At 46.1% G+C, this 27,768-nt stretch overlaps 1 protein-coding gene across 3 annotated transcripts in view; it reads right to left on the bottom strand.

The window, feature by feature from the left end:
• PGBD5 (piggyBac transposable element derived 5) overlaps positions 1-27,768 on the bottom strand; it is a 144,796-nt gene that overhangs the window by 61,563 nt on the left and 55,465 nt on the right. For all 3 annotated transcript variants that reach the window (XR_011423501.1, XR_002809418.2, XM_023646259.2), the window contains exons 2-3: positions 17,364-17,791; positions 11,314-11,448 (exon numbers count right to left, since the gene is read on the bottom strand). Coding sequence is in view for 1 of the 3 variants with exons in the window: in XM_023646259.2 (XP_023502027.1) it covers positions 11,314-11,448; positions 17,364-17,791 (563 nt within the window). In the remaining 2 variants the exon portion in view is untranslated. The remainder of the gene's footprint in view (positions 1-11,313; positions 11,449-17,363; positions 17,792-27,768) is intronic.

Below are 27,768 nucleotides of genomic sequence, written 5' to 3'. Positions count from 1 at the left end.
TGTGTGATTTTCATTCTTCATAATGTGGTGTGTCACACTGATTGATCTGCAGTTGTTGAACCATCCCTGCTTCCCTGGAATAAACCCCATTTCATCATGGTGTATGATCTTTTTAATGTATTGTTGTATGGGATTTGTTAGTATTTTTGTGTTGTCCTTGTCTGTTTTTGCTATCAGGGTAATGTTGGCTTCATAGAATGTGTGAGGAAGCTTCCCATCCTCTTCAATTTTTTGGAAGAGTTTAAGAAGGAAAGGTATTAAGTCTACTCTGAATGTCTGGTAGAATTCACCAGGGAAGCCGTCTGGTCCTGGACTCTTATTTTTTGGAAAGTTTTTGATTATTGTTTCGATCTCCTTAATGGTGATTTGTTTATTCAAATGCTCTATTTCTTTTTAATTCAGTTTTGGAAGGTTGTATGATTCTAAGAATTTATGTATTTCTTCAAGGTTATCAAATTTGATGGCATATAGCTTTTCATAGTATTCTCTTATAATCTTTCATATTTCTGAGGGTGTAATTTCTCCATTTTCATTTTTTATTTTATTTATTTGAGTCTTCTCTCTTTTTTTCTTGGTGAGTCTAGCTAAAGGTTTGTCAATTTCATTTGTCTCCAAAGAACTAGCTCTCGGTTTCACTGATTTTTTTTTCTGTTGTTTTTTTGTCTCTATTTCATTTATTTCTGCTCTGATTTTTATTTTTTTTCTTCTTTCTACTGATTTTGGGCTTGGTCTGTTCTTCTTTTTCCATTTCCTATAGGTGCACTGTTAGATTGTCTATTTGGGATTTTTCTTGTGTCTTGAGGTAGGCCTGTATTGCTATAAACTTCCCTCTTAGAGCTGCTTTTGCTGTATACCATAAATTCTGGCATGTCATATTTTCATTTTCATTTGTCTCCAGGTATTTTTTGATTTCTCCTTTGATTTCTTCATTGACCCAATTGTTGTTCAGTAGCATTTTGTTTGATCTGCAGATATTTGTGGCTTTTCTGATTTTCTTCCTGTAGTTGACTTCTAGTTTCATACTGTTGTGGTCAGAAAAGATACCTGGCATTATTTCAACCTTCTTAAATTTACTGAGACTCATTTTGTGGCCTACTACATGATCTATCTGGAGAATGCTCCATGTGCATTTGAAAAGAATGTGTATTCTGCAGTTTTTGGCTAGAATGTTCTATATATATCTACTAAGTCCATCTGGTCTTATATATCATTTAAAGGCAACATTTCCTTATTGATTTTCTGTGTGGATGATCTATCCATTGGTGTAAAGAGTGTTAAAGTCCCCTACAATTATTGTGTTACTGTCTATGTCTCCTTTCATGTCTGTTAATAATTGCTTTATACATTTAGTTGCTCCTCCGTTGGCTGCATAGATATTTACAACTGCTATGTCCTGTTGTTGCGTTGGTCCCTTTATCATTATGTAGTGCCCTTCTTTGTCTCCTGTTACCTTTTTTTAAAACTTTTTATTGAGATTATGACAGTTTATAACTTTGTGAAATTTCAGTTGTACATTATTGTTTGTCAGTCATGTTGTAGGTGCACCACTTTGTGCCCACCCCCATCAGCCCTTTCCCCCAGTAGCCACTAATCTGTTCACTTTGTCTACATGTTTAACTTCCACATATGAGTGGAGTCATACAGAGATTATCTTTCTCTATCTGGCTTATTTCACTTAGCATATACCCTCAAGGTCCATCCAAGCTGTTGTGAATGAGATGATTTTATCCTTCTTTATGGCTGAGTAGTATTCCATTGTGTATATATGTGTGTGTACATATACTGAGCACTTAGATTTCTTCCACATCTTGGCTATTGTAAATAATGCTGCAATGAACATAGGGGTGCATGGGACCTTTGGAATGGCTGATTTAAAGTTCTTTGGATAGATACCCAGTAATGGGATGGCTAGGTTATATGGTATTTCTATTTTTAATTTTTTGAGAAATCTCCATACTGTTTTCCATAGTGGCTGCACCAGTTTGCATTCCCACCAGCAGTGTTTGAGGGATTCTTTTTTTCCACAACCTCTCCAACATTTGTTACTTTTTGTTTTGGTTATTTTTGCCATTCTAACGGGTGTAAGATGATAACTTAGAGCAGTTTTGATTTGCATTTCCTTGATGATCAGTGATGATGAACATCTTTTCATGTGCCTATTGGCCATCTGTAAATCTTCTTTGGAGAAATGTCTGTTCATGTTCCTTGCCCATTTTTTGATCAGATTGTTTGATTTTTGTTGTTGTTGAGTTGTGTGAGTTCTTCATATATTATGGAGATTAACCCTTTGTTGGATATATGACTTGCAAATATTTTTTCCCAATTAGTGGGTTGTTTTTTTGGTTCAATCCTGTTTTCCCTTGACTTGTAGAAGCTCTGTAGACTGATGTAATCCCATTTGTTTGTTCTTTCTATTGTTTCCCTTGTCTGAGAAGACATGGTGTCTGAAAAGATCCTTTTAAGACTGATGTCAAAGACTGTACTGCCTATGTGTTCTTCTAGAAGCCTTATGGTTTCAGGTCTTACCTTTAGGTCTTTGATCCATTTTGAGTTTCTTTTTGTGAATGGTGAAAAAGAATGGTCAATTTTCATTCTTTTACATGTGGCTGTCCAGTTTTCCCAGCATCATTTGTTGAAGAGACTTTCTTTTCTCCATTGTTATGCCCTCAGTTCCTTTGTTGAAGATTAGCTGTCCATAGATGTGTGGTTTTATTTCTGGGCTTTCAATTCTTTTCCATTGATCTGTGCACCTGTTTTTGTACCAGTACCATGCTGTTTTGATTACTGTAGCTTTGTAGTATGTTTTGAAGTCAGGGATTGTGATGCCTCCAGCTTTGTTCTTTTTTCTCAGGATTCGTTTGGCCATTTGGGGTCTTTGGTTGCCCCATATGAATTTTAGGATTCTTTGTTCTATTTCTGTAAAGAATGTCATTGGGATTCTGATTGGGATTGTGTTGAATCTGTAGATTGCTTTAGGCAGTATGGACATTTTAACTATGTTTATTCTTCCAATCCATGTGCATGGAATGTCCTTCCGTCTCTTTATGTTGTCATCAATTTCTTTCAGGAAAGTCTTGCAGTTTTCGTTGTCTACGTCTTTCACTTCCTTAGTTAAATTCACCCCAAGGTATTTTATGCTTTTTGTTGCGATCGCGAATGGTATTGTGTTCTTGAGTTCTATTTCTGTTAGTTCATTATTAGAGTATAGAAATGCTACTAATTCATGTAAGTTGATTTCACACCCTGAAATTTGCTGTATATGTTGGTTATTTCTTAGTTTTCCAGTGGATACTTTGGGGGGGGGGTTTCTATATATTAGATCATGTTGTCTGCAAACAGTGAGAGTTTCACTTCTTCACTCCCTATTTGGATTCCTTTTATTCCTTTCTCTTGCCTAATTGCTCTGGCCAAAACCTCCAGTACCATGTTGAATAGGAGTGGTGATAGAGGGCATCCTTGTCTCATTCCTGTTCTCAGGCGGATTGCGCTCAGTTTTTGCCCATTGAGTATGATGCTGGCTGTGGGTTTGTCACATATTGCCTTTATTATGTTGAGGCAATTTCCTTCTATCCCCATTTTGTTAAGAGTTTTTATCAAAAATGGCTGCTGGATCTTGTCAAATGCTTTCTCTGCATCTATTGAGATGTTCATGTGGTTTGTATTCCTCAATTTCTTGATCGGGTGTATCAGACTGACTGATTTGCGGATGTTGAAACATCCCTGTGTCCCTGGTATGAATCCCACTTGATCGTGATGTATGATCCTTTTGATGTATTGCTGAATTCAAGTAGCCAAAATTTTGTTGTGAATTTTTGCATCTATGTTCATCAGTGATATTGGCCTATAGTTCTCCTTTTTTGTGCTGTTCTTGTCTGGTTTTGGTATCAGAGTGATGTTGGCCTCATAGAATGTGTTAGGAAATGTTCCATCCTCCCTAATTTTTTGGAATAGCTTGAAAAGTATAGGTATTAAATCCTTTCTGAAAGTTTGGTAGAATTCCCCAGGAAAGCTGTCTGGTCCTGGGCTTTTCTTCTTTGGGACACCTTTGATTGCTGTTTCCATCTCTTTCCTTGTGATCGGTCTGTTCAGATTGTCTGTTTCTTCTTGACTTAGCTTTGGGAGGTTCTAAGACTCTAAGAATTTATCCATTTCCTCCAGGTTAGACTTTTTTTTTTTTTTTTTAAAGATTTTATTTTTTTCCTTTTTCTCCCCAAAGCCCCCCGGTACATAGTTGTATATTCTTTGTTGTGGGTCCTTCTAGTTGTGGCATGTGGGACGCTGCCTCAGCGTGGTTTGATGAGCAGTGCCATGTCCGTGCCCAGGATTCGAACCAACGAAACACTGGGCCGCCTGCAGCGGAGCACGCGAACTTAACCACTCGGCCACGGGCCAGCCCCCAGGTTAGACATTTTGTTGGCATATAGTTTTTCGTAGTATTCTCCTACAATCCATTGTATTTCTGTGGAATCTGTTGTTATTTCTCCTCTTTCATTTTTGATTTTGTTTATTTGAGCTTTCTCTTTTCTTTGCAAGTCTGGCTAGGGGCTTGTCAATTTTATTTATCTTCTCAAAGAACCAGCTCTTTGTTTCACTGATCTTTTTCTACTGCATTTTTTGTTTCAATAGCATTTATTTCTGCTCTGATTTTTATTATCTCTCCTTCTGCTGACTTACGGCTTTGTTTGTTCTTCTTTTTTCTAATTCAGTTAGGTGTAATTTGAGATTGCTTATTTGGGATTTTTCTTGTTTGTTAAGGTGTGCCTGTATTGCAATGAATTTCCCTCTTAATACAGCTTTTGCTGTATCCCACATGAGCTGGTAAGGCATGTTACCATTTTCATTTGTCTCCAGATATTTTTTGATTTCTTCTTTAATTTCTTCAATATCTATTGCTTGTTCAAGAGCATATTGTTTAGTCTCCACATCTTTGTCCCTTTCTCAGCTTTTTTCTCATAACTAATTTCTAGCTTTATAGCATTATGATTGGAGAAGATGCTTGTTATTATTCCAATGTTTTTAAATTTATAGAGGCTTGCCTTATTTCACAACATATGGTCTATCATTGAAAATGTTCCCTGCACACTTGAGAAGAATGTATATTATGCTGTTTTTGGGTGGAGTGTTCTATTTGTGTCAAATAAGTCCAATTGTTTTAGCTTTTCGTTTAATTCCACTGTTTCCTTGTTGATTTTCTGTCTGGATGATCTGTCCAATGATGTGAATGGGGTGTTGAGGTCCCCTACTATTATTGTTTTATTTTTCCTATCTTCTTTTAGGTTTGTTAATAGTTGCTTTATGAACTTTGGTGCTCCTGTATTGGGTGCATAGATATTTATAAGCGTTATTTCTTCTTGATGGAGTGTTCTTTTGATCATTATATTGCCTCTCTTTGTGTCTCTTTACCTGATTTATCTTGAAGTCTACCTCATCTGATATAAGTATTGTGACACCTGCTTTCTTTTGTTTGCCATTAGCTTGGAGTATCATCTTCTATCCCTTCACTGTCAGCCTGTATTTGTCATTGGAGCTGAGATGTGTTTCCTGGAGGCAACAAATCATTGGATCTTGTTCTTTAATCCATCTTGCCACTCTGTGTCTTTTTACTGGAGAGTTCAATCCGTTTACATTGAGGGTGATTACTGATGTATGAGGGCTTAATGCTGTCATTCTGTCACCCGTTTTCTGGTTTTCCTGCATTTCCTTTGTTTCTTGTTCTGTGTGTTTTGGTCTACCCATTAACTTCTGCAGTTTCTTATGCCGTGTTTCTTAGTTATTTCCTTATTTACTTTTTGTGCCTCTGTTCTGCTTTTTAGTTTAGTGGCTACCCTGAAGTTTGTATTCAGAATCTCGTGCATAACATAGTCCATTTTCTGATGGCCTCTTACTTCCTTAGTCTAAACTGATTCTGTCCCTTTCCTCCTCTCCTCCTATTATTCTCACGTTTTCCAACTTGAGTTGTGAGTTTGTGGTTAAAGTGACAAGATTGTCTCTGTTTTTGGTGTTTTCCTTCCCTTTAGCCTAATGCTATAGTTGAATATTCGCCATCCTATTCTGATTCTATTTGTCTCCTTACTCTGTGTTTTGTGATCCTTTTCTCCCTTTTTTTCTTTTTTCAGCTATGAGGGTCTTCTTGAGGATTTCCTCTGGGGGTGGGGATCTCGTGGCTATGAAGTCCCTTAGCTTTTGTTTGTCTGGGAAAGATTTAATTTCTCCCTCATATCTGAAGGATATTTTTGCTGGATAGAGTATTCTTGGCTGAAGATTTTTATCCTTTAAAGTTTTGAATATGTCATTCCATTCTGTCCTAGCTTTTAACGTTTCTGCAGAGAAATCTGCTGAAAGTCTGATAGGGGTTCCTTTGCAGGTTATTTTCTTCTGCCTTGCTGCCCTGAGAATTCTTTGTCATTCATTTTGCCAGTTTTACAAATATATGTCTTGCAGTAGGTCTTTTTACATTGACAAATCTAGGATATCTGAAAGCTTCCTCCACACACATTTCCCTCTCATTCCCTAGATTTGGGAAGTTCTCTGCTATTATTTCTTTGAGCACACTTTCTGCTCCATTCTCCTTCTCTTCACCTTCTTGGAGACCTATAATTCTTATGTTGCATTTCCTCATTGAGTCAGATATTTCTCAGAGACTTTCTTCATTTCTTTTTAGTCTCAGTTCTCTCTCCTCCCCTGTCTGGAACAATTCAACATGTCTATCTTCGATTATGCTGATTCGCTCCTCTATAGTGTTCACATGAGCATTCAGGGAATCTGTATTTTTTTTATCTCTTCCACTGTGTCTTTCATCTCTAGTATTTCTGATTCTTTTTTATAGTTTCAATCTCTTTTGTGAAGTAGCTCCTGAACTCGTTGAAGTGTTTCTCTATATTCTTTTTTATCTCATTCAGTTTTTTGACAATAGCTATTCTGAATTCACTGTCGTTTAGTTTACTCATTTCTGAGTCCTCAGGACAGAATTCTGGGTATTTGTTTTCTTGCTGGTCTGGAGTTTTGATGAACTGATTGATCCTGGAAGTATGGGTTTTTCCCACTGTGATATTATTCGGTTGCAGTTACAGCCTATCGCCACTGGATAGGGGTCAAGAGCTGCGTATTCTTATCCCTCCACCGTTAGCCGAGATGGTACTTTCTCTTGTGCGCAGTCCCAGGTTTCCCCATCAGCTCTCACTATCTGGTCTCCTGGGGTCTTGGCTTGATGAGGTCACCCCCACACGAAAGTTTTGACCCCATTAGAGGACTTCCCTCTAGGCTGCAAGGGCGCTAGGGAGTCCTGGGCGAACCTGTGGACGCGTGACCCCTCCCCCACTCCTTCCCTCATGGAGCCTCCCGCGGTAGCAACTGCAGACTGCTAAGGGAGCAAAGTTCTCTCTTATCCCGTTCCAGCTCCTCCAAGGGGGGCTCCAACCTCTCCACCCTCCGTCGTTTGGCTGTCATGACTCTCCACGGATTCCTGTGCTATTTGGGTATTTTCTGTTGGAATATGGTTGCTCCTTTTTGTTGTGTGTTGGAGGGGAGAGAGTCCCGGGCAAGCTCACTCAACCATGACACCGATGTCACTCCTTCTGTTACCGTTTTTGTTTTAAGGTCTATTTTGTCTGATATAAGTAGCACTACCCTAGCTTTCTTTTCATTGGAATGGCCTCATTTGATCATCTCTTAGGCCTTGAGCACTGCAGGTTGGCATCTTCACATACTGATTCCTTTTCAAGTATTTGGTGCACAGCGAAACACCAAGATAGACATTTTGGATCGAAGGACTTTTAAGGTAAGCAGTCCCACAGGACAGCTCTACAAATGCCAAGTGGGAGACCAGGCCCACCAAGCTGAGCTGGTGCCTCCTGTAAGAGGTTGCTGGAAGGAGAACTGGGAGAGAGCTCAGGATAGATAAGGCAGCACCACGTTACAGAGCAGAAGGGCATTTACCTGGGGGTCTGACTCACTCTGTAGTGACCAGAGCTCATCTGATGCATCTTTGTCCTGGAAAGTTTTTACTCCCTCCCTCTTGCACTCTCAGAAATGAAAGACATTAATCCCTTATTCTCTTCCTCTTATTCCCATTCTACCACATACCTCTCTATATTCTCTTCACATAGGACTTTGAACCACTTTCTTCTGATTCTAAGATTTCCCTTCAAATGAATTCAACACCATTAAACCTATAAAAATACTGAGAAAACTGAAGTTCTTCTAAAGACCATCAGCATTAGCATTATTTTTGTCTAGCTGCTGGCCTTCTCCCCTCGTCCAGATGCCCTTGTGGAGATAAACTTGCCACCTCTGAGGCGCAGATGAGACAAGCTGGCTGCACTGAGCTCCTGATCAGCTTTTTCACTGACCTTTTCTTGGACCACTTGAGAAATTACTACCCAATTTGGAATTTCTTTTTCTCATTTACCCGTTCATCTAGACTCTTTCAAGTGGAGCTAATCCTCGCCCAGCTGTACTTCAGAAGGATGCAGTCCAGCTAGCAAAGCTGAAACAAGACCTTGGTCTCTCCTGGAAATTCACTGTCCCTTCAAGCTATCAGCTTAGTCCATGATGGAATAACCAAAAGAAAGTCATCTGCCCAGCTTTGCAGACCCTAACCAGTAGGCCCCTGGGCCAATTCTGTCAACGCGTAAGGAATGACCACAAAAGCTCAGTGGCACGTAATAACTGTTACTAGCTCGTGGGTTTTCAGGCCTCAGTGATCTGGCCTGGACATTCTCTCATCGTCACGGCAGACAGGCCAAAGAACTGCGGAGACGACCTTCCAATCTCTTCATGCATCACATCTGCCTGCATGCCACTGACCAAAGCAAAACAAATGGCCAACCACAGAACTGGGAAGGGTGGGCAGACTCTGCTGCCAGTGAGAGGACAGCAGAATGGCAAAAGGCCATTCAGGCAGCAGGTTGGTCAGTCTCTTTGAGACTTAGCAACTGGGCTTCCCTGGTGAAAAGTCATTTAGAAGAACAACGGATCTGACAAACTAAAATTAAGAAAACGTTCTTGTGTATATGACCCCACGTGTGACATTTACAAAAGGGAGAATCATAGAATCTTGCAACAGAAGGGACCTCACTGAAAAATTTACCCCATACTCTCTATAGACAAGGACACAAAAGGCACATAGAGCTGGGACTGTTGCTGCCCCTCAGGACTAAGGAGAGAAGGGGTAGCCTAGGGTCATAGGACAGAAGCCACAGTCAGTGCTGGGTCTGTGCTGACCAGCAGGAACCTCTGTGAACCCACGGCACCCATCTGGGAAACGGGGATAAATACTGCTGACCCTCGCACCTCACAGGCTGATGTAAGAACTGAGGAGATACAGAAGTGAGCGCTCTTAGGATGTAAGGCACTACTCTGCCCTGTGCTTCTCACGCCATGGACTAGCCCAGACTGCTCCCTTTCAAAAGCTGTCAGACCAGGATTAAGGCCAGGAGAACCAAGAACAAGGACATGACACTAAAAAGACAACTGTCCCCTGGCTGTGTGGCTCCTTTTCAGTGCCTCCTGGCTCCTCACAAGCAGAGTTGTCCCCTCGCTGCTTTGCTGCCCACCATAGGCACCTTCAACCGGACCTAGGAACAAAGATGAACTGCAGAGGTGAGAAGCTTCTTGTTCCACCCCTGCCATGGGACAGCCTGCAGCTGAAGGGTGACTGTTCTCCTGAGCACGGGTGTGCACAGCTGCTTTAGAGGCTGCCCCTGGAGAGGTAGATTGCTTTTGATTGGGAGCTGCCAGCTTCAATTCTGGCTTCTAAATCCAAACCTGCATGCTGCTGCAAAACCTCTTAGAATCAAAGAGTTTTAGAAATAAAGGAAACTTCAAGGTACCAAACTTTTTATTTTATAGATTTTATAGGTACATTGAGAGAGAGAGAGACTCAGGGTCTTTCCAGGTAATGAATATGATTCCTAGCTACTCATCAAGTTTACAGCAAAAATGAAATGATGCTAGATGCACACAGAACCCACATGCAACATTTATTCAAAAGCTACACAAGCAGGTCCCCGAGAAGGCAGGACCATGCTCTCATACTGCAGTGCCTGGCACAATGCTGCAGGTAACAGGTACTCAATAAGCATTTATTCGCAAATAAATAAATAAGTAACAGAATGACTATTCTTCAAGAGGGGTTAGATAAAGTGAACCTGACTCCCCTGTCCCCATGGCAGTATCACTGCAAAGGACACTATAGAGGTGGCAAGGGCCACTGGAGGCTGTGCAGGGACAGAGGCCCCAGGCTACACATGCAGACTGAAAACCTGCTCTGGGATCGGTCCACTCTGGCAACTGCCTGAAGCCTGTGTGTGAGCAGACTCAAGCCCAGCATCCAGCCGGAAATCCTGGTCCCAGCCAAACCTGAAGGTCCCCGCAGTCCTGCAGTGAGAGAGTGGGATGGTGCTTCTGAGCAGAGACATCTACCTGGAGCAGGTGTACTTTCCTTGCTGCGGCTCTGAGCAGACGTGGTGGTAAGATGCTCAGCTGAATCCTTCTATGAATCCTTCTCTAGTTCAGGGGAAGAAGGGAGTGCAAAAACCCTGTGCCTTGAGCCTGGGGCTGCAGCCAGGCAAGTGTAGTGAGGCGGGGTCAGCTGTAACCACAAGGCTAGCAGACCTGACTAATGAGGGAAGGTGTCAAGCAGCATGGCAGGAGATGCCAGCCCAAGCCATAAGCTGTCACTTAGGTGCCACATTCTGGTTTCTGCCAGCCCCACCTTCTCCTTTTGAACCTTCTGTACCCTGGCTGCTCCTAGCAGCTCAACATCTGACACTCTTCCTGGAGCAGAGCTTGGCCACCTCTTCTGAAATACATGCCTGTGTCTGCCTGGAGCAGAGCAGAGCCAGTGAGCAGGTAGCCATTCTGGCTCAAAGGGCCATGCTCCTGACAGACTACCTTAACCAGCTGGCTGTTGGTGGCCTGTGAAGAAGACGTCCTTGGGACTGGAAGGTAGGACAGATACCTGCCAGGTGAGGGGGCCTTCTGAGACTGCCACACAGCCTGCTCTCAAGAGAGATGGCAGTCACCTCTTGTGACCCACTGTTTCCATGAAGCCTCTGTGAGGGCCTGAGCCTTGATCAGTGTTTACTGCTGTTATTTAACCAGAGGGGCTGGAGTGGGGAGGAAGAACGTGCAGGAGCAGTGCCGGCCACCCACTGCCCCAGTGAGGAGGGGAGCAGCCCAGCCCCAGCCTCAGCCGGAACATTTGGGTGAGCTACAGTGAAAAGGTGGGTGAGCAGGTTCATCAGATACCAAATGAGCTGAGGTCCCTTGACTGTCTTCCCTTGGCCTCCCCGGGCCCAGCCCAGGGCTCACCTGGATGATGAAGCCAGTGGAAGAACACTGCCTGACCCAGAGGCTGAATTTCCGCTTTTTCCTCTTTCGCAGTTCCCGCTCTGTGCATGTAGCAATGAACACAGGGTCCTCGTCAATCAGGGGTTCATGTAGCACCTGCCAGGAATGAAAAAGCAGAGAATCTTATGGAAGGCAGTGTGAGCTCAGGGGGTTACCAGATTTGGGCTCAAATCTAGTATGCCTTTGATCAGCTGTGTGACCTTGGCTAAATTACTTTACCTTTCTGGTTCTGAGTCTCCTCGTCTATAAAAGGGTATATCAATATCTACACCAGTGTTTTGGAGAGGATTAACTAAGAAACTGGATACAAAGCACTTAGCACAAGCCCCGACATAGAACGGGTATTTAGTAAATGGAAATTATTATTATCATCACCACTGACGTAAGGTCCTCAGTCCAAACTCTCACTTGGTAGAGTGATCTCCAGCAGTGCTCCTGACCTTTAGCTGGACATGCCTGGTGGTGAGTGCCCACTTCTTTTCAAGGAAAACCTTTCCATTGATGGTTCCAACTGCTAAAAAGCTCTTTTCCTCACCAACTCTATGCTGACCTAAATTTAACCTCAACCTATTGGTCTGACCTATGCCCCTGAGAGAAACAAAGAAAAACACACGCTATTTCTTTAGGTATTCAAGACAGCTCTCACGTTGGCCCACAGCCTTGGTTTTCCCAGGCTGAATATTCTCTTTTTAAAAATCATTCCTGAAATTACCTAGTTCCCTGATGCTGCGGCCCAGTCTGGGGCTCTCCTGCAGGTGCTCAGGTCCTTTCTGACATGGGAGTCCCAAGGCAATCTTACACTTACTTCGCCTTTTTCAACTTCTTGATAACATGGTTACAGGACTTCTTAATGACAAGACAATAAAGTAAAAAGAAATGGCGTAACAAAAATAGGCTCCAAGGGTATTCAAAGTTTTGTTTCTTTAAGCTAATGCTTTTGTGGGGAGACTTTAGGCTAAATTTTTGGAATCTGTTATAGTTCCCTCCCCAATCTTATGTCAAGCTTCATTATGAATGTAGTGCAGTAAAACAAAGTGTGGGAAATGATAGGATTCCGAGAACTCTGCACAATGCTCTAGATCAGGGGCCAGCAAACTACAGTCTAGTCTGGCCCATCACCTGTTGTAACTAAAGTTTTATTAGAACCTGCAACACTCATTCACTTATATATTGTTGATGGTTGCCTTCTGGCCACAATAGCAGAACCGACAGGCTGTAACAGAGACCATATGGCCCACACAGTCTAAAACATTTACTATGTGGCCACTGACAGAAAAAGTATACCAACTCCTGCTCTCTATCAGTGCTTTTCAAGCTTTAATGAACAAACTAGTCACCAGAGATGTTACTAAATGCATTTTCTGATCCATAGGTTTGGGGCAGGGCCTGAGTTTCTGCATTTCCAACAAGCTCCCAGGCAATGTCAGAACATGGTCTGACAAGGGCAGAATGCAGCATAATACTTAGTGATGGTGATTTGGACAGTATCCCTCCATTCTTCCATTAATGCTACCTTGGATTCCATGTAAAAAAGATAACAGCCTTGGAGTCTTCAGTCTTAGTTGTATATACTGGCCCCTCAGTATTTTGTTGTTGCAAGTATGGGGACATTAAGCCGGCCTCTCCAGTCTTGTGCCCATGAAGGGGGGCTGAGAAGCTGCCTGGCAGTGGTGCCACCCCAGGCCCTCATGCCTGCTTCTCGGGCTTATTGGCTCTGTCTGGCTCATAAAACATTCAAAGCCCCATTTGGAACCACTCTAGCAAAATGGACAAGTCTCACACACGGCGGAGAAAGGAGCAGAAGGGAAAGGAACAGAGGACATAAAGGAGTGCTTTTGCTGCCTGCTTGTAGCTGCCCGATTACCTCTGCTAAAGAGGTGTGTTCCACTTACCTCCAAGGGCACAGTACATGAAGCTGCCCTCTCACGCACATCTTCAGAAAGCCAAGAACCTCTACTCCACTTGTATTTAACATATAATCAGCTGCAAATTTATATTTAATGATATGCCTCACCACATCAAAAGGACCAGCAAGAATTTCTGGCCCTAAAGTTTTTTCCTCTTTTCTATCATCATTAAATGAATTCTGAAGGGGTCATTACTAAACTCAGCACCGAGCAGTGTGCTCTCCAGAACTCCACAAACTATGCCTGCCAGAAAACCACTTCTCTCTCCTCCAGCTGCATGCTGGTCAGCGTTTCCCTGTTACCCAGTTGCATTTCCCTAGTCCCCGTCTGTGTGTGACAAGCTCATTTTGGGGTGTGGCAGTCGTTACAGTGGGGGAGAAAGCATCCACTTATTTACTTGCATAATCCCTCCTCAAAAATACTCCTCTAATTAATCTGTCCCCAGCTTTGAGGAAGTGCAGTATCTCCCATTTTGTATTTGTGAATAAACTCACATGCACATGTACACATGGCTGTTTGGGTTACCGTCAGATTCTGGGAGCCCTCTGAAGACCTTGTAAAAGTTCTAAACTCATTCCAAAGGGTCACATTTGCTGGAATAAAAAGGCTCCAGAGATTGCAAGGGAGAGGGGATGGGTGCAAGTTTTCAAGGCGAATGCGCTGTGTGTTGATGGGTGAAACGTGTAGGAGCAGGGTGTAGAGCAACTCGTGGGAGTCTGGAGCAAATCCATCCAACATATCTGATGGAGGGACAGAACAAGAACTGTTGCCACTGGTCTCAACAAGCAGAAATGAAGACTCTTCAGAGGAGCCCTGATGCTTCAGGGCTGCAGAGGGCAACCTGTAAACTAACTCACTGCTCAGTCCTCATCTCCTTGAATGAAATGTTCCAGAGCCCAAAGAGGGACTCTTATGGAGAGGCAAAGCTGGAAAACCAGGAAACCTTTAGAGCTTCCAGCTTCTCCAATCAAGGATTAGAAGAGGAGCCCTCTTCTTTCTCTAAGAGGCAGACGCAGCTTTCAAGAGAGAATAAATGCAGGAAGCAAGCATAATGTGGCTGATGCTGGGGGCCAAAGGAAAAAGCTCCCCACGCAAGCCCCTGGGAAGTTCAGGTTTTTCTCCACACAGAAAGGCGAGTGCTTTCCAGTGTACAGAGGTCAAGCTGCTTATCTGCGAGGGCAGGGGCACAATGGCCTCCAGGAACCCCCAGCCACCATGAAAGCCTAATCCTGTTAGAAATCAGTCCCACCCTGCAGCTTATCACTCCACCTCCTGTAGTTCACCCTGCTCCTGTCCACTGACACACAACTGCTCAACAGGGTCCAGAGTCAGGAGGAAGAGGGAAGACGGAAGAAAAGTAAATTTCATCTGCCAACTGGAAAATGGTCCATGTGACCTCTGACCTTCCCTCTGCCTCCTGTGCCTGTCGGTCGGGTGGAGTATACTGGTTACCGTTTGCTCCAAGACACACTTTCCACCCTTCCTACCCTGTGCTGTGGCCTGGAGGACACCCTCTATCAAATGCACCATCCAGGCCCCCAGGGTCTGGCTTGTTTGGTCAAGTGGGAGGCATAAGCAAGAGATGGGAGAGCCCTGCCTGCCCGTGCTATCCAGCCTCTCCCCGGGCTGTGGTCTTCACTGCTCCTAGGCACGCTCCCTCTCCTTGGCTCAGGGCTGATATCTGCTTCCCACTACTGTTAACCTGGGCTGCTGCACCACTCTGGTAACTTCCCTGAACCCCCATCACACCCCTGTCCACAGCCCCTGCATTTAATTCTCACCACCTGCCCTGCTGGAGTACAGCATTTGTTTCCTGCTGGCATCCTGATCCACACATAGGGCACTGGGTAGAAAGGGTAGCAAAAAGAAAACATAACTTCACAAACACAAAGGTAAAAATAAACATTAAATACAAAGGAAAAAAAGGAAAAAAGGGAAGAGACAGAAAATCCCAATATGACCAGGGAGGCTTTCCTCAAACTGAGCCTCATTTTAGGCTTGTCTTCCCTCAGCCTTATCAACTAGAAGCAAAGAAAAGATGTCAGAGCAGGAACAAAGTGACCTTCTCTCCAAGGTCTCCCTGGCCCTGCCTTCACCTCCTACCCACCCACTGCCATCTGGACCATACATGGAGAAGGCAGAGCTGCCCCTTGGATACTGCCCAACCACAGACCCGCAGTCTAGTTACTACCCACCCAGGGATGCTGCTGGGCCCTCTCAGGGCACCTCTACCCGGGGCTGGGAGGGGTGAGCCTACAAACCTCAGAATTTGCTAGTGGGCACTGCAGTGTACCCGTGAGCCACTCCAGACCCAGGGGACACACGAGGCATGGTGACCATCCCGGATTTAGGTCTCTGGTACCTGATACTGCAGCTCCAGCAGACAGACAGCACAGGGCTGGCACATGGCAGGCAGGCAGCAAAGATTAGTATAATCACAGATGCGGCTCCCCTAGTCTAGGGACAGGAAGGACTCTCAGCAACCTGATCTCTGTTAAATATCAGTCATCCAAACAGCTGGTTGTTTGATTCCTGAGAGACACCTAGGCATAGCAAGATCATAGCCCTCTCCATCAGCTCTTCAGAGGTCTCACCCCATGGATGGTCAGAATATTACTTTTCTTCCTTGCACTCAGCCAACATGTCTCTGGTTCGAATCATTTTCAACCAAGCAAATATTCAGTGAAACAAAAAGTAATGCACTCAGCCCTGTAGTTGGTCCTGCAAGGCCTGTGGTAAGGTGGGCTTGTGTCCCTAAAAGACCCCACCTCCTGGTCAGAAGCCAAGTGGAACAACTGGGAGACAAGACAAAACGGCATTCAGCTGCTGGGTGAACAGTGGAGGGAACTCAGGAAACAGGAATCAGCATGGGAATGCAGGCCCATGCACCAGGCCCTGGAGACCAGGCACACTGGCTGGGGCAGAGAGACGAGGTAAAACTTCCTAGGAGTCAGAAAGCACATCACAGACACCTGGAAGTCAGGGCGAGCCCAGCAGGTTCACAGAGCAGCAGGGAGAACACTTCAGAGGTCACTTTAAGGCTCCCACAGACCTGAAATAGAGTGACATCCTCTCCCTAAAAACTCTGTGGTTTTTCAGCTATGCAGAGAAGAAGGCAAGACGTGGAATTAGGGAGGATCTGGAGGGGAATGTCAAAAAGGATGTGAGGTTTACTGGGAAGGTCCTTAAAGGAAAGGCACCAAGGAGGCAGACTGATGGGTCTCTTTTAATGTATAAATAAAAGTAAAATTCTATCTCCACACGGAACAGGTCAAAGGAAACTGGGCTCACATGGGCCAAGAACTTCTTGAAGTTTAGATTGAAGAAATCTCCAGAAAGGAGCCACCTCCTCAGTTTACTAGACCAGTACAGCAAGTTTGAGGATGATTCTGAAACTCTCTCACCATAGCCAAATGCAACAGCCACAGGCGGACATCAGATGGCCAGGCCTCAGGGGCTATGAACAAACAGAGCCTTTTAGAAGCAGTCAGGGAAGCTGGGAAGGTATGAGGCGCACTATCTGTTAGGTCTGAGGCTCTCTCAAGGCCCTGTCCAAAGGCTCCTGCCTACTCTGTGTGTGCTGGGTGGGGCCCAGCACAAGGCACCCAACTGCCTGAGGAGGGTTTAAATGCCAGGCCACGCCCTCTGCCCCTGGGAGGCTTCTGGCCCCTTTCACCATCAACAGATGACTAGATACTCAGAGAACTGGCCCCTTTCACCATCAACAGATGACTAGATACTCAGAGAACATGACAAAAAAATTAACATTAGCCTGAGCAAACTGTAGTTTGGAAAGAAAGTGTAATTAAAGGAGAGGGAGGATGAGGAGAAATGAGGAGGGAAACTGCAGTTCAGAGCAAAACAGTGAATTCTGACTTCTCTGAGTTTTGGAGCTGTTATCTACCATCTCTCTCCGAGCTGAGGTGGGTGAGACGGGTGGGTGGAACAGAGAATGCAGGGATAACCTGGAAGTGACCTCAGAGTCAAGCAGGAACAGGAGGATGCCCAAGGTCACTGCTGCTCCCCCCGCTCCCACTGCCACCGAACCAGGCAAAGGGAACGTGAGTAGCACGAGGAGCTCTGTCCCCTGTACGCTGGCCTCACCTGGGTTTGGGAAGGCCTGAAGGCAGAGTCGAAGCCATTCTGCAGGGAGTCAAGGAAGGGCTGGACCTTGTAGAGGCCGTGCGTGGTCTGGCTGGAGCGGAAGGCCACCACGTGGAAGTACTTGAGGATCTTCTCAAAGCGGGCCTGGCTCATGACAAGGGCGAGGCTCCGGTTGCTGTAGAAGCCGCCACTCCAGATGCTGAGGACCGACTCGCAGTGGGAAATGCTGGTGGAGATCATGTAGCCCAGGAACGCCTTCATCTCTGTCAGCGTCACCTCCACCCAGGCACTGTCACTCCCAAACCGCTCCTGGAACTTCTTGGCGTACATGTTCGTCTGCACCACCATGTTTTTGAGGACGTTGTCAGGGACAAAGAGCTGGAAGAAGTCCATGGCACTGGCACTGGGGGGCATCTTTCGGGTTGGACCTAAAACAAAGACAGGCGGAGTGCTTATTGCTACAACTCCACACCCTGGTCCAGCAGGAATGCACCTCCCGCTGCTGGGCCTCTGCCTGAGTGCCACCTTTCCAGGAGGAGCTCACTCCCCCAAGACAGAGGCACGGGGCCCTACTCCATGTTTCCAGTCATCTGTGTCCTAGCACACCACCCAGTGTCCTCTCTTCACTCTGCACGTGCCACAGTCTTATGCATCTGGCAAATTCAGAAATATTGATGCAAAGAGAAAGGGACACTTGCGGGACGGGGAGGAGACGTGAAGACACACTGAGTTCTGAACACAGGAGCCTAGCTAGGCCTCCCTGGCTTTTGTTTTCTCATAAGTTAAGATGACTTTGTAAATAAGTCACCACTTGGGGCCTGAAAGATTCTATCAAGGTGAGACTGCAGGTTTTATTAGGTATTGTCTATGTGGTAACTTTACATTTATCAGTGAATAAATCCAAAGGGGTTTGTTTAGATAATTTCACCAATACAATAAAAAGCTCACAATTCTTGACTAATGCAAAAAACAGCTTTTTGAAATATACATATACGTGCAAACATACATAGATATAGCTGTCCTTAAGTGATACGGCTTTCAATTCCATGCAGAGACCTAAGCCAGGTTAGCAGTATGTAGAGATTTGCAGGAGACAAGCTTTGCTTCTAGTGCATCCATAGAGTGATTCTAATAAAAGATGTGAATTTTAAACCCCTCCCCCCAATAACCTCCCTCTACTAGTGATTTATGCAGTATCTGAAAAACAAGTTTTCTACAGCAAAATTAAGACTGACAATGTATACAAGACAGCCCAGGTTTTGGATTCAGATGGACAGATTTGGGAGCTAAAATCCTAAATTTACTTTTAGCTAACTGCACAGTCAGATAAACTTCTTCAATTCTGCCATTCATAAAACGGGCACAGTAACACCTGCTTTTACAAGGCTGTTGTGTGGGGCAGAATGAATGGGGAGGGTGCACTGAATGCATCCAGCAGAGAGTCTTGGCCCTGGAGAGGTTCCTAAGACTTGGTAACCTTTACTGAGAAATTATCAACAGAAATCCAATGATGGCAGGCTGAGGGCTTCAGAACATTCTAACTGCCCTCATTTTACAGAAGAAATTGAGGCCCAGAGAGTGAAGTGGCCACCATATTCACTTTCACCAACCATTTTTGGAAGGGCACCAGGCAGTCCTGGCACCACGGGCACCAAACTGGTCTTGGAGGAGGTGGCCCCGGCTGGCGTGAGAACGAGGCCAAGAAGACAGAGGGGCCTTGGTAAACAAGAATGGCCTGAAGCTTCACACCCACCTTTAATGAAAATCATTTTATTTCAGCAAAACCTTGCAGCCTCTGGTGGAGAAGGCATAAATCATTCAGGGGTAGCTCTCAAAGAGGAGGAAAATCAGCAGTTTAATTGCTACTATCATGCTGAGTAAGCACAATGGAATTTTCTCTTCTGAAAGTTATGTTTAAAGTAATTTTGCATCCCAGGCCATTTCAAAATGAATTCACACAGCAAACTCTGACCTGGCCAACTGCTTAATGAAGAAACTGGGAGGCAGCGACTCCCCCTTATCTGTTTAGTTTTGATTTACAAGCATTCGCGACAGCCTTTCAGTTGTGATTCCTAGTATTTGAAAAGTGTTGGCACAGGCCAGTCACTGGGAAGGAATGGAGGGAGGGAGGGAGGGAGAAACCGCTATTCAGGAGATTTGATTCCTATCATCAACTTAATAATATGGTCATTTTTAATAGTATGGCCCCCAGGAGTGGGCAGCATTCCCAGCCAAGACAAGACTCTCTTACATTTGATTCATTTACAGGAAGCTTCTCCAGATATTACCCCACGCGATCCTCACAACATCCTTGTGAAGCATCATCCCATTCTGCAGGTGAGAAAATAGGAGCTCAGAAGTCTAAGGACACAGCGCAAGGTCACCCACTTCTAAGTGCCTTACACTGGGGTGATCTTCGTCCCACCTGACCCAAAGCCAGTACCAGTGCGCCAATTGCGCACTATAATTGTTAATACAGCACTTCCATTCTCACAAGCATCCCTTCTGGACAAGAAGGGATGCAGCTCTCCTGCACACAATGTGGGCAAGCAACTTAAGTCAGATGTGTGGTCTTCAAACCACACCACCTCCCTCCACCTCCATGATGCACACATCTCACGGTGGGCAAAGTAGGATTACAATGCACAGCCAAAAGTTAACTCCAAAGGGAAAGGAGAACTTATGTTGGAAAAAATGCAAAGGCAGAATGGGAAATGGGGTGGGGATGGGAGCAGGGTGGTAGGGAGAACCTGGAGGAGGAAGAGCAGGTGCCTGACCAGGTTTATCTTGGTGTCTGCGCTGGGGATGGAGGCTTTGCATGTTGAGTGCATTGCCAGGTAATAAACTTATATATCACCTCCCTTCCCTCGCCTTCTCATTCCTCACACCATGCTACCATACCACCATGTCTCTCGTTCAAAGCCCCATCACCATCACCCACCTGGTTCCCTCAGTGTCCAGGGATCACCCACTCCCTCAAACCCAGGATGCCGCAGCAGGCCCACAGACACAGGGCAGGATTGACAGTGGTTGAATAATGCCCAAATCCCCCAAAGATATTCCCCCACTCCAAGCTAGGAACTGACCACCCTCTTTTCAACAGCGACTAGAGAAACAGATGGTCTGTTTAGAAAGGAACTGTAACTCAGGGGCAGCTAAGGAAACCAGTTATTCGGTGAACATTTGAGTGTCGTATTGATCCTGGCAACAGAAAGGAGTAAAGACCCAACATCCTCTCCCTATGAGTCATCAGGGTAGTGAGCGGAGTAGGCAACAGATAGTGACCAGTGACGTCAGGCTTGGAAGAGAGTCGTGCCCACAAGAGGGACCCTAAATCCAGATTTTGAGGGGCAGGGTCTGGGAGGCTCCCTGAGCGGGGGGCATGGGAGATGGGCTTTAAAGAGTGATGGGTGAAAAGTCACAAGCCCCTGAGGGGTGGAGGCAGGGGGGTTACAGAGTATTTTAGGCTGTAAGAACTTGTGCAAAGGCCCCATGACCAGAGTGAATGCCCTCTGTTTAGTGGACCGGGCAGCAGAGAGAGTGGCTGGCGGCATGATGGGGCACAAGACCAGTGAAAGACTGTAAGCAAAATGGATCACGCTCATGCTTTGGGAGGGTCTCTGTGCTGCATGCGGTGTCAGGGGACAGTCTAGGGGTTGTTCCTGAAGGCAGAGACACCTGGCAAGGGGCTCACTAAGGGGCGGCCACAGCAGGTTCCTCTGCTGGCTCCCTCACGTCTGCACACTGCACTCGGCTTCCCAAGGGTTTGCTCGGCATGGGGAATGGACTACAGGTGAGCAGAGGTATTGAAAGTGGCCTGAACCCTGGGGGCCAATGGCCTCCATCTGATAGTGGTGTCACACATTTATCATTTCCATTTGTATCAGGACATGAAAATGGTTGACATCTTAAACTAAATGTGTCCAGGCTGAAACTCCAGATTCCCCATTGTCCCCTCCCCGTTTGCTCTCCAGCAGCCCCTGCAGTTACTTCAGCCAAAAACCTGAACTGCTGTGAATTCCAGGACCAGACTCACCATGGGCCACTCTCCTACCTGGGTGAGCACTAGGCTTGCAGAAAAAGTTGGCATCACGCCTGGGCCTCAGCAAGCTCCTTCCACCCCGGGGCCTGCACCTGTGCAGACCTGCCTGCAGGGAGGAAGCCCCCCTGGTTCATCAAGCATCCCCTCCTCAAGGCTTTCCTGACTGCCCACCACAAGCACACACAGTGATGGTCTTCTCAATCTTGGCCCGAATCAGGCTTTCTTCCTGCATCTATTAGTTTATGGTTGTTTTATTGGGGACCTACACTAGTGGTCCGCCTCTGCTGTCCCACCCTCTGACCCACCTGAAGTGTGACGGCAGAGGTCAAGGCTATTGAGTCACTGTATCCGCTGAGCTCAGCAGACAACGTGTTCCACACACCCCTGTGGACTGGGTAGATGGACAGTGAGTGAGTGGGGAGGACGGGTGACATGGCCCACCCAAGAGGGGCACCTTTGCTGAGCTCTGTGGGAAGCGTCTGCTTTCTGGGACAACAGTCCCTGTGTTAATGCCTGGTGAAGAGGTTAGGTCAGCCAGGAATGTCTGTGCGTTAAGAGGAAGCCTAAGTGGGCTGGGTGGGCGAGGCTAGAAAGAGTGGGATATGGCTCACAGAGCTCAACTCTGCTGACGAGTCCCGGGAAGGGAAACTGCCTGGGAATTCGGAACAGTTGATCACTGGGTAGGATGTGCGAGGGGTGCATCACTGACTGCCAAGTCCCCAGCTTGGGTAAACTGGCTCTAGACCTAGTTTTGTTCAATTTCCTCCCTCTCCCTCTTTCTAAACTGGTGGAAACCACCTCAAAACTCTTCTTGACCCTTCCTCATCTTCTTACACTTTGCCTCCCTTCCCTGTCCACAGCTGCTGGCCACACAACCTCTCTGCATTGTGGTTTCCTTATCTATCAAATGAGAGTAAGAACCACCACACAGTGAGTAAAAATTGCATGACCTCACACACAGGCAATGGCCTGTCCTGCAGGAGCTGCTGCAGCCCAATCCTTTCACTCTACCCACTTTATGACCACAGACGCGGAGGCAGCTGGGCATCCCACATGTTACTGAGCCCTGCTTTTACCCCCTCTGGAAGAAAAGGGTGGCTCTGTGTGCCTTCTAAAGTGCACCCTTTTAGAGACAGACGCATTCATTTTGAGATGAGAATGGCATTTTACAGAAACTAGTATTTTGGGGTACAAACCATTAACAGTTTTGTGACACAGATGAGGATCACTTAATATTTTGAATTAAGGGTTTAAAATAACAAAGTAATTTATCTCCAGGCTAAATCAAACAGGCATAAAAATATAACAGAAATGCCCTGCATCATCACAAAAATATTCCTCTTGTTTGATGCATTGAAAATTACATTCCATAAAAGGATAATGTAGAAAATTGCCGAACCATTGTTCTCAGTGCCAGCTGCATCTTTGGCTAAACTAATCATTTCTCTCACATTCTTTTTTCCTTCCTCCAGTGTCTGACATGCAGGACAAGCCACCTATCAGATAAACACCTGAGGTCGGGTCTCAACTGTAGAATTCAGCCCCTCAGCCACTTCAGAGCTCCAAGGCTTCTTCCCCTGACTAAGCCTGTGTTCACAGCTGAGTGACCAGTAACAAATGCGATTCGCAACTCGATCCAGGGGTCTGCACATGGGTAGGAGCCATGGGTGTGAGTCCTGCCATGCTCCTCACATCCCTGGGGTTTGGCCCCCCATGTGGTCGGATGGGATAACTCATCCCCATCTCACTGGGCAGCTGTGAGCAGTGTCAAGGTTGTTCTTCTGTTTAGGTCTGATCTGCAGTGCTTACCAACATACCAAAACCAGGTTCAGCTTAGTGTTAGTCCTCCTAAAGGAACCTTCCAACAGAGGGCACATGCATCTGCTGACCATTCCCCAGAGCCCTCAGAAAACATGCAGAAATGTGGCCAGAAAACCCTCGGTGCAGCATCAGTTCCATAAGGTATCAGCTGCAGGGCTTCTTTACTAGGAATATGTAAGAGTGAACTCTTGTGTGCAGAGGAATGTGCGAGTGTGTGTTCCTCAAGCTAATGGAACACAGTGGTTGACAAAGAAGTTGGCAATACAAAGAAACAATTCTGGAATCGGGCACCTGAGCTGATGTCGTTCATAGAAAACGTGGATCACAGAAAAGTTGCATGTAGTCCCTGCAGAAAGAGGTTAATTCATTGGCTAATGTAGACATTAAATCCATAACCTTGACTAGATGTCATGTGATAAAGAGCTGGTGTACAGAGAAGGGGTGACATGCACCCAAGCCTGATATATCAAAACTTTTAATGACAGCTCACTTTCAAAAGCATTCACTGGCACACACACACACACATATAAGAAATAGCCTATTTCATACAAAACGTAAGATTTCATTCGGGTGTGACTGCCAACTCAAGCGCCTGCCACCTGCTCTAAACATTCCCTGGGAGTGCTGTGCTGGGCAGAGGTGGTCCTGATCATCTCCACATGCACTGAACTAATGGGGAGCAGCTGGAAAAGAAGGGATGGCAGAGTCCACTTCACCATCAGCCCTAAGGGCCCCACGCCTGGGCCTGAGGCCCCCCAGTGTCATCTCTGTCTGTAGCAGCTGTGTTCTACACTCTGATCATGTGCAAAGACTAGTGTTTGGACTTTGTAAGTGAACAGAGATCAGATCACATGTGTTTGTACAGATAGAACAAGGAATGTTTACACCTCTGACCACTAAGTGGCAAGGTGACAAAACAGGATGGGAGGGATGCAGAGCAGACTCAAATGGCAGTCAAATGAATGAATGGATGCTGGCAGGTACAGAGCTTCGCTGTGACTCTGACTCCCTCAGTGGCAGTGGCCTAAAGGCCAGAGGCGACAGGGCTATTCTGTGAGTTTGTGAGGTCTCCCCATGCCTATGCGTGCTGTGGCTTCTTCAGTCTATGCTGCCTGTGAGAGCGCCCTGGACCAGGCTCATCCACTAAGACAGTCTCGCACCAAAACCACAGATTTCACTTTTCCTTAGTAGTAACCTAAAACGTAGTAAGGTAAGTGTCTCTAAGAACGAGCTATGGGTTTACCTGCAACTGGGTTGGGGGAGGGCAGGAGCTAGTTCTCTCCCTGGTTGTTTCACTAACTGAACCTCTGCGAAGCTGTAGGTTCTCTGGGTCTGTTTCTCATTGGTAACTCGCCTCACCTCCCTTCCAAGACTAAGGAAACGAAGTAAGTATTTTGAAAAATGTAAATAATTATATAAAAGTCTCTGATTCTGAAATAGTTGCTGTCCAGCAAAGTTGAGAACCTGGACTGGACTCCACGACTCATGAGATGCATGACCTTGAGCAAGTCACTTACCGCCTGTGTCTCAACCAATGAGGGCAGCTGTAACAGAACACCAGAGGCTGGGCAGCTTCAACAGCTAAAATTCATTTCACACAGTTCTGGAGGCCGGAAATCCAAGATCAAGGTGTCGGTAGATTCAGTGTCTGGTGAGGACTGCTCCCTGGTTCACAGAGGGCCCTCTTCTTGCCGAGTGCCCATATGGCGGAGGGGAGCTCTCTTGAGTCTCTAATATAAAGCACTAATTCCATCATGAAGCGCCACCCTCATGACCTAATTACCTCCTGAAGGCCCCACCTCCTAATACCATCACATTGGGGGTCAGATTTCAGGATATGGATTTTGGGAGGACACATTAACTCTAAAGCTGGGCTGCGGTCTCCTTGTAGGTCAAGTGAAAATAACAAAAGTAGGAAATTCAGAGTTGGGGTGAGGATGAAGCAGGATGAAGTATGGCAAGATCCGATGTGCCTCGCATGGGGCTTGATTTCAGGAGGGTACCCAACACTGGTATCTAGTCATGTGCTTGACAGCATTGCTAACCCCTATCCCAGGTTTCTGTCCCTCTTACAGGGAGCTAACTTACCAGATGGCTGTTATAAAACAGCAGCCTTGGCGACTGCGGTTTGTGTTTCATTTAGACACTGTGTCCATTTTTCACACAAGGCTATATTTTTAAAGCCTCTGCCTGGGTACAGAAAGGACAGCAGAAGTGGTTTTCCCACTTTGGTAGAGCACAATAGGGAGGGGACGTGGCAGGGAGGAGCTACTGGGTGCCACCTGAGACCTACCCACCTCGAGAGGACTCATTTCATGCACAGCCACCAGTTCCGATGGGCCACCCAGACATTTTGCAAATTTCCTCCATGACTTCACAGTGTTTTCCTGGCCTCCTCATGCTGCTCCAACCACACCTGCTGCGTTCTTCACGCCCAATCGAATCAGGTCTGTGTCTCATTTCCACCTACCTGGGATACCGTTTCTTCCTAGGCTCCTTCCCCAGACCTACCTCCTCCTGTTCACTGGGCCTCAGCTGAGACCACTGATGTCCCCAACTAGGTGCCAGCTCTGGCCAGTTCCATGCTATAGGTCCCCCAGGCCCACCCTCTCCTTCCTCCAAGAAAGGCAAAAGAGAAAGGGACAATGTCGCCAGGTGCTCAGTGAAAGAGCGGTGAAAAGGATGTGCAGTCATCCTCGGCCTCAAGAAGTATATTCCAAGTATGCACCTGATGGAACAGAAAACTCTGGAGTGCCTCGTGAGTGGTCTTCTTCACATCAAGTACCACAATGAGCATTGAACTGACCAGATTTAATTCTCGCAATGGCCAACCAAAGAGGTACCTGGACCCCACTTTGCAGTGGTGGAAGCACAGGCTCATGGGGGACTTGCTCAGCTCACCCAAGCTGGTGAATGAAGGACGTGAGTATTCTCTTCCCTCTGCCATGCTGCATCCCACACATGTGGGCATGAAGACTCCCCACGTGGCTGGGTCTTTCTAGATTTGTGGCTGCTTCTGATTTTCTATATATGTGATGAAGTCTGACCAGGAGGACAGCTTTGAGGAGGAGGTTGACAAGAAGGCAGAGGAAGGAGAAAAGGAGACAGAAAAAAAGCTGAAAGCTGACTACTGAAATATATACAGTGGGGTGTTTTTTTCTTGACTAAAATGAATTCTCAGAAAGTGTGCTGGGATGAAATAGCCTCTACCTGAATGCGAGTGGGGGCAATGGGGAGCCCAGTGGATCTGACTGCTGACGTGCAAATGTGAAATCTTGGGTAATTTTAGGGGATGTCAGCAGGGATTTTGTCATTTACAGTAAATCCCTGGCGAGACGCTGACAGAGGGGTGCATGTAAGGTCCACACAGATAGGGATTTTTGTCTATTCTGTTCCCTCTTGTTTCCTCACTGCCTAGAACAGTGTCTGGGCCCTAGGAGGCACTTGACAGATACCTTGTTAAGTGAGTGAGTGAATGAATGAGTGAGTGAGTGAATGGAAAAGGGAAATGTATTCAAAGGGTAATGAGTCAGCATTTGAGGGTAGTCTGCGGCATCCCTGCAGCTCAGATGAGACCTAAAGCATCGAGGTGTTCACTGGATCATGAAGGACAGAGGAAAGACAAAGGGACAGGTCCTGAATGTTTGGGCTGGACCCGGGGCTAGGCACCCCTTCTGGGCTGCCCGAGGAACAGGTAGGGTCACATCAGGGTGCCTGCATGCACGTGTGTGGGCACATATGTGTGTGTCTGAAGAAGTGGGGCTGGGTGGGACCCAGGCCTCACATTCCTTAAGACCCCAGATTTAGACCTTTCTGGTTATCTATAAATGAGATGAACATCTAATCATAGGAACACACAGACTTGGCCAGGCCCATAAAATATGCCACTTTTGTAATCCTGTCTCAGTATTTAAAAAATACTTGGATCCTAAAGAAGCAAAAAGAAAAAAAAATAAACAAAAAAAACCCTGGCAACAGATCCCAACTCAGGTGCCAATCTTTAAAAAAAGAAAAACAGTATCAAACAGAAAGCAAGTGGCACAGACCCAGTCTGACCTCTGACCTCTAGAAGGCTTGGCCTCAGGCCATAGAGAAGGAGAGTCTGTGGAGAAACCAGCAGGCTCTGTGAGGCCCCAAAGGCAAAGGTCTGACTCTTTCCGACCCAAAAGAGAAGGTAAACGTCACATGGCAACCTGAACCCATACAGTGGACACTGGAAGGCCAGACCTGGACCTCCACTCCAGGGCCGGAGCCCTGCCTGAGAAGCAGCTCCTTTGCAGCAATATCAACAGAACGCGTCGAGGTGACAGTTGTTAGTCGATGATGAAAACGACATCAAAGAAAACTGGAATCTATAGGGCCTATGAGGCAGGTGTGAGTGAGGACTGCTCGTCTCTGCTCACCCCTACAATCCAGGCACGGGTAGCTCCTGGACTGCCCTGCCTGGCCGTAAGGTAGCTGGCTCTGCCTGGGGTACACATTGGTTGGGGGGGGGTGGATGGTACTGGACTTCCTCCCCAGGAGGACCTATTAGGACATGGT

The sequence above is a fragment of the Equus caballus genome, chromosome 1 (genome assembly GCF_041296265.1).
Source record: "Equus caballus isolate H_3958 breed thoroughbred chromosome 1, TB-T2T, whole genome shotgun sequence".
In the NCBI taxonomy this organism is placed as follows: Eukaryota; Metazoa; Chordata; class Mammalia; order Perissodactyla; family Equidae; genus Equus; species Equus caballus.
This window is presented reverse-complemented; position numbering and strand designations above follow the sequence as displayed.